General features: G+C 33.8%; 1 protein-coding gene across 1 annotated transcript; it reads left to right on the top strand.

The window, feature by feature from the left end:
* The first annotated feature begins 15,576 nt into the window (after window positions 1-15,576).
* Window positions 15,577-16,236, top strand: LOC118180603 (histone-lysine N-methyltransferase SETMAR-like). Its single transcript, XM_035349675.2, has one exon. It carries the CDS (start codon window positions 15,577-15,579, stop codon window positions 16,234-16,236), a length of 660 nt encoding a protein of 219 aa, XP_035205566.2.
* Window positions 16,237-20,425: the final 4,189 nt, after the last annotated feature.

The raw sequence follows: 20,425 nt of genomic DNA on the forward strand, positions 1-20,425 counted from the left end.
CTAGCATCATTAAACCGAAACATGTTTCCATGTGAGACATATTTCATAAATAAATTTGAATTGCTGAAATTTGAAGAGCTAAATTTTCGTAGTATTTGACAGTCTATCTTGTATAAGCTGCGTTCATTTCTTTAGAATTTAGTAAATGCATATCACAGATCCTTAAAAAGTGATGAGAGATGAATATTAATATTGATCGATACCAATGAACGAGAATATCATGCATTTGTTTAGAGACAGAAACAAAGAATTTGCGAGATTTCCTGCTCGACCTAGTCTCAGTTTTAATGATTTTATATTAATGTCTACAAATCTAACATAATTTACGTGACTCAAATAGGTTAGGAAAATTAATTCTCATTGTGAAACAACTGATCTGCATTGTGTTACAAGATTTTTTTCTCTTAAATTTTGAGACTTCAATCATCATTATACAGGCTGCAATAAAAGTAAAACATACTTATGAAAATAAAATATTCTAGCAACGATTGTAATATCAAGTCATATAAATAATCAAATCTGTATTTTCAATTCTTTAAATCAGATTTTTAACGCAGTCTGTAGATTTCCAGAAGCGTTCCTCATGTTCATTTTTAATAGTAAGGAATAAGGAAAATAATATAAATCTGGATTCAAAACCGTAAAATTTTAAAGATCTCCAAATGCTTGCCATAAAAATAAATGTCCTAATAATGCTGATTATCTAAATGGAAAATGAATTCTCTGGTCTCCTAATATTGCGTCAATGGCCTCTAAATTCAGACCACTTTTAATATACGTGTTTTTCTCGTATTGTGGAATGCTAATTTTTAACAAAGCTTAAACTTAATGGACCGTGGACACTACTGTGTTGTATCATCAGCTCAGAAATCACATTTATTTTTTTAACCTGAGATGGCGCAAACCGAACAGGAGCCTAAATTATAAACCATGTTAGCTTGAGTTGTGTAAACATTATTACAAAGTTAAACTATCTGTAAACGTACAAACTAGCCGCTTACATTCAAAATTATATTAATCTATTGAAGAGTTCCAGCCCTTAATATATATTTAAATGCAATCAAGCTGTCATGATCCGAAGTGTTGTATTATCAGCTCGGAAATCGCATTCATTTTGTTAACCTTAGACTGCGCAAACCGAACAGGAGACTAAGTATGTTCGCTTAAGTTGGGTAAACTTTATTTAAAAGTTAAACTACCTGTAAACACACAACCTAAACGCTAACATTGAAAACTTAGCGTAACCTATTGATGAACTCGTGCCTTTAGGAACTATTTAAATGCAATCACAAAGCAAGTTTAGTGAAAATCAAACTAAAAATTGACTAAACCATTCTTGTATTTTGTAAGCAAAACACATAATACAAATCTTAAGCATGCTTTAGTGTAATAAAAGTAGTATGACAAGGATAAGGCTGGTTTTTTCTTCTAGTTAAATTCCAAATATTTATAAACACAGATTTTGATTCAAAGTTAAATATCCCATTGATCTACACCGCAGTTAGACTCTTACGTAGCTTGCCATTAGCACAACCACTATCCGTTTTTTACCATCAGATGGATTTAGCAAGGAATGTCCTTTAGTGAGGCCGTGGCGAGCTAAATTCCTACTTTTAAGTTCTGCTGGATTGAGTTTAAATTTGAATAAACGTTTAATCGTAGCAAACATTCTGAAATGACAAGAGAAGAGACTAACACCTCAGAATCATGGCGTTAGTGTAACGTATGAATAGTTATCGCAAAATTCCTAAATATGAAATTCTTTTATTCGAAGCTCAGAATTTTTTAACGTCATTTTCGAACCCAGTGTTTCAGCTGGAAACGAATGAATGATTTTTCTTATCTAAAACGCTGAAGGACTTAAATTAAACAAAATATGATATGAGGAACTATGTGTCTGCATGACAAGAGATACTCTTTTAATTAGGAGAATGCTTAATTTTTATTGTTCAACGAGTAAACACATCTTCCTTCTGTAAGACATCATTCGCAGACTACAGAAGTAATCTTTCCACTTACACTCCAGTTCTTCAAGAAGAAATGACTTCAAAAATATAGACTTATACAGATGCCTAAATTTATATGAGATTTAATAGTTCGGTTTAATTTCTAAGATTCAAAATTATGGTGAATATTGACCACAGTTAAGCTCCAGGCTCTGGAGTAGAAAAAATTTGAAATACATTACTTCGTTAAATTTAATTAATATAAGTTTTAAATCTATTTAAACTGGAAATACAAGGAAGCATGTATAACAGAAATTGAACATAATAAATAATTTAGCTGTACTTTGTGAATTTGTTTGCTAACCACGAAAACACAGTTGTGTTCTCTAAAAATGACTAATTCGGTAAAGTTTGGGAAATATTCCAAAACAATTTCTCAATAAAATTGCTTGAATGAAAATTTTCGAGTTTTTTTCTGGATAAAATTGCTGCCTTATCTATTATAATCATCCTATAGTTCAACATATATTAAAGATTGCTTTAGAATGAGACGAAGTAAGAGCTTTAAAAAAAGCAAATGCAATGGTAAAACGCCACAGCCTCGTTAAAAATTAGGCATAATCAACCTTGCTAAAACATGTATATACTAATTCCGTAGTCCTTTTCCTCAGTTTAACGGCAAATGATTATAAGAATGTTAATACTCAATAATTTATAGTTCGGTTTAAGATTAAATTACATTTTTAAGATTAAATTCCTTTCCCCTTCTCGCTATGGTGTATATCTTTACCCATCAAACATTGTGGTGGTTAGGAGTCTTAGTAAGACCTAAGACCTTTAACTATCACATTTCTCATCATTTTTATTCGTTATTTTAAATGAAACTGCTTTCCCTGTTTTAGATAGAGCGGTGGTTATTCAAATATTTCATTTATAGCGTGTGTGACGATTCAATTTTTGAGTAACATTGAGTGAATTTTTATGTAACAATGAGTGAGCTCAAGTGAAACAAAATTAGCAGAAACAAAATTTGATCATGTTTGAGTGAGCTGTGGCTGTCCAGGCGGGAGATGAATACAGTAAGATGGACCTAATAGATTGCAAGTATAAAATTCTTTTAGTTACTGTACTGAGCGGATGTTATATTCCGATGAGTGCGTAAATGAAACTTTATTAGCTTTTTCACAGATTAAATTTATGTGATGTTGGAAAAGGGTTTAATGTCGACTTTTCGAAACTTTGACGCTATAATAACTCAGAGAACCTCTTCTTAGTAACTTAAAGATTGCAGTGGGAGTAAGCTAGTGCACAGAGTATCCACATGTGTCTAGAAAGGAAAAGTCGGGAGTATTGCATGGACACATGGTTAATTGGTGAAACAGAAGTTAAACGTTCGGATAAGCAAGTAAGCATCCTGACCTTGGAGACATGCTATGCTACGAAGCGTACATCAACATCTCTAATCGAGATGAATGTAAAGCAAGGTAATTGAATGCAAATATAAAAGTAAACATTGCACAAAAAAGGAGAGCGCAGTTCTTTGTTCCACGTTCTACTTGACCGATTACCGAAATTGCGTTTTCCATGTCTCGAAAGACCGACTTAGGACATACACCGGTTATCATAAATTAAGGAAAAATCACAAAAATAGCGATAACTCCCTCAAAAATAAGCCCAACCGTGTAAAATTTGAACGTGTTACCAAGTAAGAGTAGCTGAGTAAAACTCCAATATGCAAATTAGTGGCGCTGCACTCCGAATACGTCATCTGCGAGGAGCAGATGACCTAAAAGTCCATGTTTGAGAGCAAGCCCACATAGTTCACTGTGATAGTGACATCAGAAATCTGAGATAGCCAATTCGTAACAATGACCTCCAGGCATCATTTACCTGCAGAACTACGATAAAGAGCCATTGGGAGACTAGAGGCAGGACAAAGTCAAAGAGAAGTGGCCAGATGGCAAAAACGGAGTCCTTCTGTGGTTCACAGACTTTGGAGGCAATTTCAAATCACAGATTCAGCAGCTAGGAGGTTCAGCCAAGGACAGCCAACTGCTACGACGAGCACCGATGACCGATATTTGACATTATGTGCCCTCAGGAATAGAACCGCTAGTCCGACTCTTCTTAGATCCTCCCTTGCTGCAGCCACCGGAACACACAGACTATTTTCTGTATCAGTAATGGCTTCATTGCAGTCAATTGGCTAAATTGTTGAAATAAAAGATGCATCTCTGTCATTTCGTACGGTATATTAGTCTGATTAGCTCAAGCATGCAAATTATTCAACCTTATTCCTAATTAGAGCATGTCAGTTTTAAGATTATTAAGTGACCTTTAGCTCCAGCTGTCTGATTTTATAAACATTCATCCCTTCAAATATTTGGTAAGATTTCTTCTCTGAGATATATTTTGAAAAGTGCTATTCTAAATGAATATTGTTGCATTATTAATCTAAAGTAATGGTTCTTGTTCAGAAACTAATACTTGTTCGTTGTTAACTTTACAAATTTATAGAAGCAAAAGTTATCTTATTTTTTAATTTTATTTCATTAGTATAGGTTTAAAATGGCAGTAATTAGGTACTTTCGATTCTGAACTTCATCCAATGTTTAAACACCCCAGAGGTTATTTTTTCTGCTATGTAATATACCATTATCTATGGCTTTTTAATATTTTTTTAATCTACTTTAAAATTTAACCTAATGAAAAAAAAAATTAAATATACTAAAGTAGATGTATACTAATCGTATATAAATTCTTTCCTTTTTGAAAAAATTTCATAGCAGAAAAAAGGATTTTCATTCATAGCAGAGTATATTGCCAAATATCAGAATCGTATTTGTTTGAAAATACAAAAGAAGTCTTTGAATCCTAACTTAATTTCTCAGTTGTTTACTTGTGACTTAAGTTCCTTTACCGCCTATATGTTTTTCTTCTCATTAAAAGTAAGTTTGGAATTTTACTTTAATAGGTCACATTAGAAAGAGAATAAAATAACTGCATTATGAAAATAAATTATTTATTTGGGGTAGGTTCACTTTTGTCGAAGTAATAACTGCAAATTATTTAAAACAGTGGTATTGAAACTATGTGTCCCGAACCCATTCGGAAGCTTGAAAATTTATAATAGGACGCATGGTGAATAAAATTCCTAAAACTCCTAACTGATGGTACATAATTAAGGGTCAAATCTAAAGGAATTAAATTTTTGATTTCTCTTTGCCTATCCAGTCTGGGTGTGTTCATGTAAAACAGATAGGAAGAAAAAAGTACAAACTGGCCACAACAGTGTTCTGAGATAGAATACAAACATGACTTGGTACATTGGGAGCAACACAATTCATGAAGAATTTGATATTGCTAAAATCAAAACCTTTTATTATCTCCTAAATATTTCTCTCTGAAGTGAGAAATGTCAGCAACACTGACCGGATAATTATAAAAATGTACAACATAGAAAACGACCTATGTCAATTCTGATGAAACGACCTATGTCCATTCCACAGTGGTTATACATAACTGAGGCAATACTTTTCTCTGAAATTTTTGTTCTTTGCTGTATAAGTTATATTGAGCTGTATTTGAAATAGCATTATTCTTCTTGCCTTTTTTGTGATACCATGCATTTCATAATTTTATTATATATTATCTCTTTTAATTTCCGAAACCTGCATTTCGTACTGTTTACCTTGTTATCTTCCTGTTTCGTCGAAAACGAATGCTCACCAAATTTGGCTTTAAAAAACATTCTTACTAACATTTTGAAATTATCGAAATTTAAGTTGTCTTTTAATTCTCTTTCGAAACATTTGTCCCATTAATGGCCCTGTGCTCAGTAGTATGATAAACACTGCTACGTCCAACTTGACTGATTGTGAGTGTGAATTTTTTTTTTTTTTTTTTTTTTTTTAAAGTTTGAATACCCCGGTTTTAAAACGTAATATGGGTGCTAAATTGCAATGAGCTTATCAACTTAATATTTTTATTTCTAATTTATTTCTAATTTCCATTTTTGACTCAGGAATTAGTTAATATTTTCTCAAAAGCTTTGTTTCTTTATTTGCATACTTAGATGAATATTAGAACCAGAACATGGAATGAATATCTTGAGAACTCCCTAAAAACTGCAACCACTTCTCTCTAACCAGACATTACTATATTTGTTTCACAAATTTAAGGTCCTTCCGTGTTGCTTAGAAAAGTGTTCCTGAATTAAACATAATCCAGCTTTTTAAATCCTATAACATTATGTTTTGAAAAAAAAAATTAAATGTTTAATGAGTTAATTTTCTTTCACTTGGAGAATGTGTTTGTATTATTGAGAATACATTCCAAGATAAGGATTTTAGAATTTCTTTAAAATTCAGTTATCTTTACATCATAAGTTGAATCAGACGCTCTCTAAATAAATTTTTCTGAATTATAGTCTTGATAGATTTTGCGGTGAAGAGCAAACAGAGAGAACAATTCAGATACAAAACCAAACAGTAGAAATAAGAAGCTGCAATTTATTTCGAAGCCATCGCTCTACCTAAAAAATGCAAAGCAGTTTCCTTAAAAATTTTTGATGACAACTCTATATACGTTGAATGAAATTTCCGCTGAAGTTGATCACTGAAAGTTTTAAAATTCAAGTAGCGCAAAATCATACTAAAAATCTAGTAAGTAAAATGTTAGTTTCATCTTTTCATAATAAGCCAGCGGCCGAGAGGTAAAATCGCTGAACACTGGTAGTTCGGTCCGAGGTTCGAATCCCGCGAACGGGCCGACTGCATGGGCGTTTTCGTGGTTTTGCCCATGTGTAACGTGTATACGAGCCGATTTCCCTTATAAAGTCCTCCATGAAGGCATCCCTTCCCTTAGGCAGATAGCTCTAGTGTTCTTTGCCGTATTCTCAGTACACCACCACCTTTTCATAGTAAGTGCAATCTCAAACAGTAAATTTAATTTTAAAAATCCATGTCGTCATCGAATCGAAACCTGTTTCCATATCACATGTATTTTATAAACAAATCCGAAATGTTTTTAAACTTGAAGAACTTAATTTTCGAACAATTTTTCAGCTTGCCTTGTTATAAGCTCTATTCTTTTGTTTAAAAGCTAATAAAGCTTTTTACAGACTCTCTTAAAATTTTATAAATGATAAATGTTAATAATGATAAGAATAAACAAGAATGTCATTCATTTAATTAGAAGCAGAAACGAAATATTTGTGAAACAAAGTATTGTGACGACCAAGTCTCAGTTTTTATATTTTTATAGTAATCTGTGCAAGACTGAGGTACTTGACGTGACTCAACTAGCTACGGAAAAGTGATTCGGTGTGTGAAAAATTGATCTGAATTTTAGTAAGAGGTTTCCTACTAAATTTAATTTCTCTAGCCAATACCCATTCATGTTGTTATGTACACGCATAAACGCGCTTCTCAGCGAACCACATTCCGCTTGCGCCAGTCTAAAACGCCGGGCTTGGGATAGGGATAGGCTATCCGCTAACTCTTGCTGACTGCCTCTCAATTCTATTTCCTCTCTTCCTTACTCCTTGCCAACGGCTTAGTTGAGCTGTTTCCGGCTGGTCTTCAAACTCGGAACTGGCTTTTTCCAGATCTGTCGATTCTGCTCCGCCCAAGTTGCTTTCCTGAACAACTAGTTTTCTTCCTTACCTTTCTCTCCAGTAAATATCCCTTTGTTCCCTGAGGATTCTGAAATCTTGAAGTTTCACTAGCCTTCTTCATTCAAATTATGCACCACTCCTGCATGAACATTTACATAAGGTTGTACATCCTCTTCTCCCAACCCCAGATACTTATAGGTACTAACTGGGCTTCTACCTGGAGTCATATGGCGGGCTTTAATCATATTTTCTCTCCAGACGCCAAATGTCTCGCTGGAACCTCCTATTTTCGGATTACGGTAACTTCTGCTCCGCTATCAATTACTGCCTTAAACCCACAGTTGCCTATTTGTAAACCTAACCTAGATAATTCCCCGTTTGCCCTAGTTAGTGTAATCTCTCCTGCATAGCTAGCTTCATTCCTGTACATATTTTATTTAATCTCTTGCCTTGTACGTCATCCATATCATCTTTGTCGTTTCCTGTTTCAGATTCCGCCATTAGATTTATCGGTGGCCAAAATCGTTTTATGTGCCCTTCACCCTGATATTGAACACATTTTAGAATTTCCTTATTTGTCTGCATCATGCCTTGAGATTCTGAAGATTTTTATCCCTTTGTATTTCTCCTTCTCGATTCAAGATTGAAATTCCTCTTACTCTTATTCAGTCGCACTACCTTTTCTCCTTGTCTTATCAGTTCCTGTTTTCGAACCTATTTTATTTAGTCTCTGAAGACTAGTATTGTAATTTCTAACTATCGCTGTAAAGTAATCGTCCAAATAATTTGCAAACTTTGATGGACATAACCAATTTTCGAACTCTTTTAACAATATATGCTCGTTAACTGTTGAGGTAATTTAGTGTTTACCTGATCCACAATCAAACGTTCTCTTAGTTCATCAAAAGTCTTAATTTTTCTGGATTTTAAGTAGAAGTCAAGTGCTGCCTCAACCCTCGCTATGTGTTGAGTTTCTTTATACCTTTTCGCGCATCATTCTGAATTCTTTTTATGTTGTAATAAGGTAATCTGAAATTCCTTTAATACCGTGGTCTTTAATTTTAATATAGTTATCTAAATCCCTTTAACCCGAAGTTGCGATCCAACATTTAACTTTGGTTTTTAAACTCTGCAAAATAATTTTCGCCTTATGTTCTTCAGGGATTTTATAGAGATTAAACATTATTTCAGCATGATGGGAAAAGAACAGCCATTCCTCAGCTTTCAATGGCTGGTCAATCATAACTCCTTTCATTATTTTTAAATGTTTTAAGAAATTATTTCCCTTGCTCTCAGAATCTGACACCCCTTCATTCTATAAGCACGATTTGCTTTCTTCTTTTTCTATATTTCTACTCTAAATTTCTAGCTCTTTAATTTTTATCTGATGTTCTCTCTCTAACTGTCTTTCCCGAAATTCTATATCCTTTAATCGGTCTTTAGCCGCATCTGCATCCAATTCACACTTTTCTAGCTGTAACTCTATTTCCTTTAATTTAATTTCAGCGTGCATAATCTTCATGACTTAATCCGATCCTTTTGACATCATAGTTTTCCCTTTAGGACGTTATTAATCTCTCATGTTTCCTTTTTACCGTTTCACACATACAATACGTAATTAACTCTTGATTTTACAGGCAAACGTACATACTTCCCTACTACTGAATACAACCTTTATTCACTTAGCAAGCACTATCATTAGGGAACACAGTCATGAATAGTACTATATTTTTCATATTAAACCATTAACAAGTATTTCACCATATATTGTTAAACACAAATACAAAAAAGTAATATCTTAATCTTTTGAATTAGTAAGCGAAAAATGGTTTTAAATAATTCGTCATTAAGTCGTAAAACATTTACACATTCCTATATTGATACAAGCATTTAACTTATTGTTCTCACATCATTAAACTAATTAATTTTCAATTAACTTTTTAATTTCAGTGACTAAACATTGTACAGTCATTTCGAACTTAACCAGTAACATGAGTACACACTTAAATGTTTTAAATCACCTCTTATCTAATTTTTTAGCCTTTTTAACGTCCGTTTCCCATACAATATCTCCTCAATATTTCCTTGATTTAAAAAAAAACTCATAACTCTCGGTTACATAAAAAATATACTTTATCAATGTCTGCTGGCTTTAACGCCCGACATTCTAATCAGGTTATTATTAAACATCAAAGCAATTTTAATTTTCTCACTTAAGGTCGTAATTATGAGGAGGGAGCTCTCTCTTTATTTATTTTTTTCCTTGTTCTTCCCGAGAGATTCAGGGGAAACTTACCTTTAATTCCGGTACCAGAGATGAGTCGAATTTATCCACATGGTCGGGCTGGAAAATCCGACCTTTTAACAATTTACCACTGAAGAATCAGAATGATGATTTATTTTTATTTTTTCCCCTAAATCACACTGATGATCTTCTGAGCACTGAACTCATTATTCACACTGATTAATCGCGCCAATTTTACGTAAATCTTCAAACATCGTAATTTAATTCTGGAATTTTCACAAAATTTTCACTATTCTTCTTTGCTTAACACTTTACTAACATATTTACTTATTATTTTCACTACTTAGTCATATTTTTCTTTTCCATCCTATTATACCATACTAGCAAATGCGCTGATGTGATCTCGCGCCGTTCCGGGCACGAGGCTGGTTCTTTTTTTTAATGGAACACTCATTATAACAGAAAAATATTCATCACACACTTCGTAATTATATCCACACGTTTATTATACATCAAGACACAAACTCACATAAAAAATACCACTTTTATACATTAATATCTATATATAATATGCGCAATAACATGTATTAGTTATATCCCTCACATAGCATGCTTGTCGGTTCCAAATTCCCCGTCTTCGTTTTTCATCTTTCCCACCGTTCCAGTCTCCCTTGACCGCTTTCTCGGGTCGCTACCTCACTTCCCTTATCCTTTCGAATGGAAAGGTCCTCGAAAAGTGTTTTGCTAAGGGAGGGACTTCACAAATACAGAATTTTGCAGAAAATGTCCCAAATGAAACTACAAGGAATTGTGTTTTCTAGATAGTGCTTTTGCCGAAAACTGTGCGAATCTCAACTCTCTGATGTTTTTTAAGTGAAAACAGATCGCTGTGTACTTCGACAGAAGAAGAATAAAAAACGCTTCGAAGAAAAATGTGTTTTATTTTGTTATGTATGACATAATCCTTTTTTAATTATTCAAATTTGTATTTTAAATTGCTGTTTCCTATCCTATGTTGATATTGTTTACCAAACGTAGTATAAATATCGATAATTTTGGAATCCTTCTAAAAAAGAAGCCGTGGAAATCACCAACTTTCGTATGCTAAGTAACTTTTAACATTTTCATCCATAAAAATTCGCCAAATTGGGCCAAGATATTTGCGATAGTACTTAAGTCCAAAATGACCGCTACTTCTGGCCTCAGTATTGGGAAAATTCTAAAAATGACTAGTGCCTGCCATAAAAAAAGGATTTGTATTGGTATGAGGATGTAAACCTGATCAACATAACCAAATCAGTGTTTAGAGATAAACTTTCTGATCTCACTGATATAACATGGCGGACATATTTGTTTATCACATTTTAACATTTCTCCTTAGACCATTTCTGGCAAGGTCCCCGTGAATTTAATTGCTAGCAATGGATAAATGTTGTGAGAACACATTTATATTTCTTATTGGATGACCGCAGGCCACGAGGCACGGGTCCTAAGTCCCGATGCCTATTCCAGGTATACATTCATAAGAACTCAAGCCTCTATTAGAGAAGCGGCGGTGCTTTCCATCATTTTTAACCTTATGAGGTGCAAAATTATGCAAATTGTATTTCTCTAACAAGTTAGAGTATATGCGCCGTAAAATTTCGCTAACTATTCAAAACATGATACGTTGAAAACAGTACAATTCGGTCTGAAGCCGGGGCATAGAAATAAATGCATGTGTAGCAATTTTTCATATCTTTGTCACTTTTCAAAATAAAAAAGTGCAAATTTAGTTTTTGTAAAATTTCAAGCTACGTTCGTTACAGAGGTTTTTGTTAATGTGAGATATTCTAACCAGTTATAGAAAGAGTAACATCGAATAATGTCTTCTATATTTATTCAATTTTCGTCCACAGAGTACAAAGCAGATGAGTTTGAAACTGTCGTTTTGCCTGCAAGTCCTAATCCATTTTGTTGTCTCTTCGATTATAAACGTAACAATGCTCTTTCGTCTGCCGTGGGGCTACAATGTAACTTAACATCCGTTTTGACAGTGTCTAAATAATGCAAAGGCCATGAGTCTTTGAAAAAAAAATTGTCCTGAAAGCAGATTTTAATTCGTAATTACTTACTCAAATATTCGAAGATAACTGTTAGTGTATTGCTTTTCATAATATGTTGTAAATTAAAATAAGTTAAACCATCCAAAAACTCAAATTAATTGTTTATAGGACATTAGAGATCCGAGTACTTAGGTGAAGGGAATTAGTGTTTTTTTCGGACATTCTTTTATTGGTACTGGATTCGGGAAAGTACAGTTTTTCATTGTATTTATTCTAGTATTTTTGTAGTTATGTTTATTTTTAACTCATTACTAAAAATGTTAAATCAGTGTTTTTTCACTATTGAGTTAGCCGAACCTCACTGGTTTAATTCATTTTATTACCGAGTACACCCATTTTTAGCACAAATACTTAAATACTCCGACTAAGCTTGATTACTTAAAAAGATTTACTTAAAAAATAGAGCTGTGTCCTTCCGCAGCAAATGAATTACTTCCAGAAAGGGAAGTTATTATTTTTTGGCACATAGGACATTATGTTCATTAGATACAGCTTTACCTGGGCGTTAAAACTGATGGTGCCTGCTTTTAAATTAATTTTCAGTACTAGTTTTGAGATTCTGAGTAATAATCTCTTCTATTTTAAAACCGGGTTTTAAATTTAGCTGAGTGATTTATAAATTTAGTTTTAAATTTAGCTTTAAATAAATTTCTGAATTGAGCGTAAATCGGTTTATGTTTAGCTTAACTTTATATTTCGTAAGATCCTCCAAAATTCTTAAATTCTTAGATGTTTACGTCAGTTGAAAATCATTCTAGTTTAAATATATACATATTTTTTGGAGGGAAAAATATCTAGATAAGGATTTTTAAATTTCATTAAAAGTTCCCTGAATTTTGAGTTCAGTGAATCGTCGTCCCGAGACCCGGTGGCGCAGTGGCTAGCGCATCGCGCAGCAGCACCACAGGTCCGGGGTTCGATCCCCGAGCTTGGCGAGGTCGACTCAGCCTTTCAGCCCTTGATTTCCATCCTTTGGTTCCATAAACTGAGTACCAAGTTCGCTTGGGGGCTAAACACTGGGGTCCTGCGACAAGCTGAGCACTTGTTCAGGGCATATGCTTACGCAATAACGGGGTCCACGATTAAGAAAAGAGATTTCGGGGCACTACGGGCATTGCCCCGTTAAGGCTGTTACGCCAAAGAGGCATTTTTTTTTTTTTTAGAATCGTCGTCCCTCACGAGAGAAATCAGAGTTCCGAAAAACAACCTAGGAACAAATATCTATACTCCAAAACCACCGCTTCCTCTCAAAGAAAGAAATAAGCAGCTTCATTAACCTTTTAACTGTGATGCCCGAGATACTCGGACACAGCACCGGTGTTCGAAAATGTCACGCCCGAGTATTTCTCGGGGTAATTTTTTTTTTTTTTTGAGTGCATCGTATTGTCATACCCGAATATATATCGGGAGATGTCTATTTCGGCTACATTTGGTTTTTCCAATAAAAAAATTTGACAATTTGTGTACCCAAATCATCAAAATAACTTGGCAGTTAAAGGGTTTATAAGAACTTCTATAATCCACTCTAATTCCTTCTTATTTCAATGCAACGGGTCTGGTCCATGATAAGTATACCCAAAGGGCACATGACATATGTATTCATTTTTCAAACTTTTATACTACAAAAAGATACGAAAAAACTGGTGCTTAGTTATTTGAGAATAATTTTATTATTTAATTTCGGATTATATTGAATTTTAAAATCTATTCTTTTCTTGAGTCAAAGCTTGTTTATAAAAATTCGTTTCAAATTTTTCATCCATTCCGAAAATGCATATCTTCACTTGAAACTCAAAGAAGAAATTTGCCATGTTTTGCTTTCAACGGACAGTGTATAGTTGCCCCTCTTTCATTAATATTAATAATTGAAATACATATGCTGCGTGTGTTACTCAGTTTGATAAAATATCAATTTGTTTCGCACCTCTGGAACAATAATTAAAGTATCTCTAGAAATCTAGAGTGTGACGTGAAATGCTCTCTTTTTCTTTCTCTTTTTTGCTCAATGTATTATGTGTAACATACTTTAGTATTTTATGCTCACATTTCAGTTAGAGTATTATTCACAGAACCTACGAAAAGCCTCTGCTATCGATAGTCAACTTTCTATAATTATAGGAAACTTTCCTGGAATGTTTCTCAAATAAAGTGTGAAAGATAACCTACGCACTATAATGCCGACTCTATGCTACGCTTCTGCAGTCTGGCCGTTAGACGCAAATGCAGAATTCCAAAAATTTATGTAGTATAGAAAAATATTATGAGAGAAACGAACTGATAAATAATGACTTAAAAATTGATCCTATAGTGGAACATATAACTAAACTAGCGTTTTTTCAAAACTGGACTTATGATGCAATTACTACAATGATGCAAATTTTTCAGAAAGTCTTACTTGCCAAATCATTCTAGCAGATGACTGGGCCAGATAGTTTTCTAGTGGCGCGCTTAAAGACCATAATTTCGTAACCTAGCTTTGACTGCTGAGTTTTTCAAATTTTTATTTTTTTACTTTTTGCGTGGAGTGACTTTTATCTCTCGCCGCTTTTCATATGATTGGCACTCATGCCAGTACAGGAGACAATAATGCCCCCACTTTCACCTCACTTTTTGTATGTTCTCGAAGTTTTGACTTCTAGCTCGTTAAAGCCATATGTTCTCAGAGGCTTTATTTTGTTCTAGCGTTTTAAAGTCCCTCCACTGGCTATATAAGCTACTTCATAATTCTTTTACGAGCAGTTTTTGGGCCGTTTGAACCTAAAGCACTAAAGACATTGAAAGTGCAATAATCTTCAAAACCGGTGGAAGAGTTTCCATAAATGGACGAAGGAAAGAAAGATATTACAGAATAAAAATATGAACTAAAATGAAAGTTTCAAATAAAATAGAAAAAATTGTATAATTTTTTATACAATTTTTTCTAACATTAATTCTAACATCAACTGTAAAATTGTGTAATTTTTTATACAACAATAAATGGAAAGCGAATATGAATATGGTTTGCAATTAATTTTATTTGGAAGGTCGACGATTTGGAAGGTAATTTTATTTGGACTCGACGTATCAGATTTCATACATTCGACGTTTACAGAACACGAGCTTTTTACACGAAGTAGAAACATTTGTTAAGCATATATCCGGGTTTACATCAATTGTAAAATTTTTATGTTTCCTTAATCCCCATGCCACCAGCAGGCGAGGGGTAAAATCGATGTATCTTAAAATTATTATATATTTTACTTCGCTCTCTAGTGTATTGTAGCAAATTGCGAAATGTCTTTGAGCCAAATTGGAGCGCGAAGTATTGCCGGATTTGAGGAAAATTTTCTAACGGAATCTGCATACGATTGCTATTATGATTCAGTACGAAGTCCAAATCCGGAATCGTCAAAACTTCGGTCATTCCAAATTTTGGGATTTCCTGATTTTAGCTCATGAATGTAAATCCAGTAATTTAAAATGTAGAAATTACAAAAGTAGAAATGTTAAATAATGAAGATACGAGGCATGTCCAGAAAGTAAGTTCCGTTTCAATTTATCTCCGCTGCAGCTCTGCGATCGCAGTTCCACACATGCGCAGTAAACGCTCTGTATCAAGGAGAAGAAACGCGCGCCATTTGGAGATCGCTGTCAGTCACGTACGCTTTGTTGTGCTTGTTTACAATGTCGTTGTTGATTGAAAATCTCGCCGCTTGTGAAATCAGATCTGTGATTCGTTTTCTGAATGCGAGGAAAGTGAAACCTAGTGAAATTTATCGGCAAATTTGCGATGTTTACGGACCAAAAGCGATGAGTGATTCAATGGTGAGAAGATGGGTCCGAAAGTTCAATGATGGACGTAGTGATGTGCACTATGAAGAAAGAAGTGGGCGTCCATCTTTGGTTACAGAAGAACTGGTTCACGCGATTGTTGACAAGATCCATGAAAACCGAAGGTTTACAGTTAGTGCTCTCGCTATGGAATTTCCCCAAATTTCACGATCACTAATGCATGAAATTGTTACCGAAAAACTGAAATTTCGTAAAATTTGCTCACTTTGGGTACAAAAGTTTCTTACTGAGAAACACAAAACAAAACGGATGGGTAGTGCACTTCAGTTTTTGACCCGTTATGCTGAAAGCGACGAAGAATTTCTGACACAGATAGTCATAGGAGATGAAACTTGGGTTTCTTACGACACCCCTGAAAGTAAGCGGCAATCAATGGAATTGAGGCACACTTCATCCCCAGCAAAGGTTAAGCCGAAGCAAATCTTGACACCTCGAAAAATGATGTGCACAGTGTTCTGGGACTGGAAAGGCATCTTACTCATTGATTTCTAACTGCGTGGTCAAACAATCAGAGCAGATGCTTATTGCGAGACACTTCGGAAATTGCGCCGCGCAATACAGAATAGGCGCCGAGGATTGCTGTCAAAAGGTGTTGTTTTTCTTCACGACAACGCACGACCACACACTGCAAATGTGACGAAAAACCTCCTACAGGGATTTGGCTGGGACGTGTATGACCATCCTCCGTACAGCCCTGACCTCGCTCCTAGCGACTTTCATCTGTTCTTACATCTTAAGTCTTTCCTTGGCGGTAAACACTTGAACAATGACGATGAGCTGAAAGAAACTGTTTCCGACTGGTTGAAGACACAGGCGGCAAATTTCTATGAAGAAGGTATACAAAAACTTGTGCCACGCTATGACAAATGCCTGCAATATTTCGGCAGTTATGTGGAAAAGTAGTTTAAGAGTTGTTGAATTTTGTGCAATAAATAACTTTTCTGTAGCTGTACACAATTTACTTTTATTACCAAACGGAACTTACTTTCTGGACGTATATAGTATAATGACCTGATGGAATAAAAAATTATCAATATCTCAATAATTGCTTGCGCATTTTATTTAACGCTTTCTTGTCGACGTCCATTAATCATTTTCTGTTTATTAAACGCTATTTTAATAACTTTCTTCAACTTTACAGATAGGCCTGCTGAGAATTCCCACTAAATTCTTACTGGGATTCTTTCATTCTCAAATACCTCTTTGTCAGTTTCTTCCCTAATAGCAGCGATATTTTCCGGATTTTAAACTATACGACAAATACTGCCGACCGTCAGTTGACTGCTGATTAGGACATTGTCATCTGAAACACTTCTGACACATCAGTTTGATTTATAATTACTTCACATTTCCTCACAGATTCCAATAAATAGGAAAATTTGCCGTTCAAACTCTACGGTCAAAGTAAAATGCTGTTTTGCCTAAGTTGGAAATCCTACTTTTTTTAAGCTCTAATCGCACCAAGACGCTTATAGAAGGCAAGATAGAAAGAAGCTTTCGCTTCGCAGCTTTTCCTACAGCTCCAGAATTAAAATATATTTTAGACATAAACGTAAACTCAAATTCTAATTTTCAGAAAATAGCTGTAATAATATAAATCTGAAAAAACTAACAAATTCACATGAGCGTTTCTATGATTTTCCGTATATTAATTTGGATACGACCACTTTCTCATTAGAAAATTCTTTAGTACAGCATCACTCCCATCAGACAGAGAACTCCTGCGTCGTATTTCGAAATAATGGAATCTGACTTAATCGATATCAACCCCATCCATAATTTAACACAAAAAGTTTTAATCTTAAATATCTCTCTGTGGAACATAGACATAGAGAAACTGTCACCCCAAATTTACATTCATCATTGTGTTACCTTCTATCCATTTACCGGCGAACACCTCATTAAAATCTCGAGTAGCAAAACGCAGAATGATTGCAAGTTTATAATAAAACAACGTCATTTGCTTCGTTATATAAATTTTCTTTTTAGCTCAAAGGAGCGTTAGCTCATAAGGGCTATTAATTTCGTTTTGCTATTTTGCATCGATTCTCTGTAAATGTCCTTATCACTTTTCAAACATTTGCCACCAAATATATTTCGCCCTGTGTTATATTTAAAGAAATTAAATAATGAAGAAGCTGCTTACAAGTATACATGTTTCTCACATTGTGATAAATCAAAGGTATGTAGAGCACATTCAATTTTGAATTACGAAATCCTTCTCTGAATATGGGCATCAAGCCTAAATTTGAAATTTGATTAATTATTGATTTTATATTTTGTAACACTTTAACGAACTTCTAATTAACAAACTCAAGGATTTCAAACAGAGCAATGGCACGACTGTACAGCAAAGGAAAACATTTTTATCTCCAGCATACGAGTTTGTGTATCGGAAATTCTAAATATAGGCTCATTTTAAAATTATTTTGCGATATTGTTGTTGAATTGAATTTTATGTTAAAAGTGCGAAGATGATATTTAATAAATAAAGGTAACGCCCAAAGCATTAAAAAACGGCGTTTTCTCTTTAACGTGTTGTTTATCTAAAGTGTACTTCTAATGTAAAGGGCATTTGGAATATCTGTAATTTGGTTATGGAGAATAAAATTCTGAGCCAGAACGGTAGCAATACCTTGTATATGATTATTTGATGTATCTCATGACACGATTTTTGTTTGAATTGCTAAATATGCTGGATGCGAGACAGCACCACCTAAATTCTATGAAATTAAATTTGTCTCCCTCTCTGTAACTGTTACCTACATATATGAAAAGGGAAGGCTAGAAAAAACCTGTTAGCTGTCACAGATTGCATACATAGGACGCATCGCCCTATTTTGTATATGTTGCCATCAAAAAGAGAACGATAACGATATGAAATAGTGAGTCATGAATCTAAATTGGTTGAACATAAACCGCGTACTCTGATAATGGACGAGCAGTCTCGTAAATTAGTCATCGAACAAACTCGGCGCATGGTTGATTTTGACTCTTGTGTAATGTTAACAACAGCTAGTTTCTCCTAAAAGAACCTCACCAGATACATGGCTAAATCTTAAACTGATAGCACTCTCTTGCTTTGCTCTAATTAACTAATCTAGCTTTCAGTATTGCTGGAACTAGTAAGTGAAACACGACACGAAATTTCTTATATTTTCCTTTATTGGATAACGGAACGTAACCAACGGTTTGAGATTGCGCTTTACTTGAATCTTACAAAAAGTGTATGAACACAATGATTTCCAATGGTCCACGGTTAAAGTATTTCACACAGTCTAAGGTATAGTAACCTCTAGCTCCACATCATAAAATTAAAATACTTAGCAGAATTAAGAAATGATACAAAATAGTCGTTAAGGAAAATATAAGAGGAAGTCAAAATGACAAGAACGTTTAGGGAGAGGAAAGAAAAACTTTAAGGAATATTAAAAGATTTAGCAAAATTAAGATTCAGATAGCGGGATGCTGTCCCGAAACCTTTCGATTCTGCGTCTAACAAGCTAACCACTGGACTAGGTATAGAACGTATATTTTTGTCTGTTGTATTAAAAATTGTTTCGGGATATTATTATTTTATAAACACGTCAGTACAAAAGTAAAAGCGAAAGGGAAAGTGATTAAGATTAAGAGTCTCCTTTGTAACATGAATGTAAAATCACATCACATAGTCAAAATAAAAACTTATGCAGAATTTAATTAACGCAAAATTTCAATGGTTCATTTTACGATAACTTACCGAATTCAGTAGCTCTTACTATTACGCACTGCATGCAACAGAGAAAAGAAAATTTGATTTATTAATTCATTATAGAAGAGCTCTAAAGAGGAATTTAATTAACACGACAATAAATTAATTTTACATGCTAATTTAGAAGGGTTTGCGGTTTGTTTAATTGCGAAGAAAAAAAGAAGAGATGTAAAGCTTGTTCACTAACCAATGACAAAACAGCAAACATCTGCTGTATTCACATCCCACTGTACAGAATTGAATGTTGAATGAATGCTATTTTAATAAAATGATTCTCATGCTAAGCAAAATGTTTCTCTTTGGATATCTTCAATAGCATAAGTAATGCATTTTAAAATATTTTATTAATGTTAAAGTATTTTCAAACGAAGTTAAAAAATATTCATTTTTTGAAAATTTACTAATCTATTTCTGTTCTGCAAATTCAGCTTGATTTATTGTATCTTTCTGTACTATAATGAAATTTTTTATTGAAAATAATATAAATTAAGTACAATTTCAGTAGCATAAGTATACATATCTAAGAGATTATTATATGGAATTTAGGATTTAATAACTGTTGCTGTAAAGGGAATAGAATAGCAAATGTTGACATTTGAATAGCACTTACTGTTCTTGCAGAAATGCCTCCTCATGATGTCAGTACTTTTAAGGGACCAAATCATATTGAAAATTCCGTAATTACAATTATGCAAATTTTCATAGTGCCTTCGCATAAACATCTGAGTATAAAATATAAAGCACTTTAAGACCTTTAATATTTTGATAATGTTTATTTTACTAATTATTGTCCTCAATTATATTTCGGTTGCTGAATTTAGAAAACTGAGCTCAGTTTTCTATTGCTTGTATATATTTGTTAGGACATGTAAATTTTTGAATTTAATGTAAAACTAAGTAACTAAAGTAATGTGTATTATAATCATGCCT

Source organism: Stegodyphus dumicola, chromosome 11, assembly GCF_044657685.1.
Source record: "Stegodyphus dumicola isolate Sdum_Otavi_A_Nest chromosome 11, ASM4465768v1".
Classification (NCBI taxonomy): domain Eukaryota; kingdom Metazoa; phylum Arthropoda; class Arachnida; order Araneae; family Eresidae; genus Stegodyphus; species Stegodyphus dumicola.

What these genes read in the sequence shown, in the direction of transcription:
- LOC118180603 (XM_035349675.2), top strand. Translation starts at nt 15,577, where the DNA reads ATGTCGTTGTTGATTGAAAATCTCGCCGCTTGTGAAATCAGATCTGTG.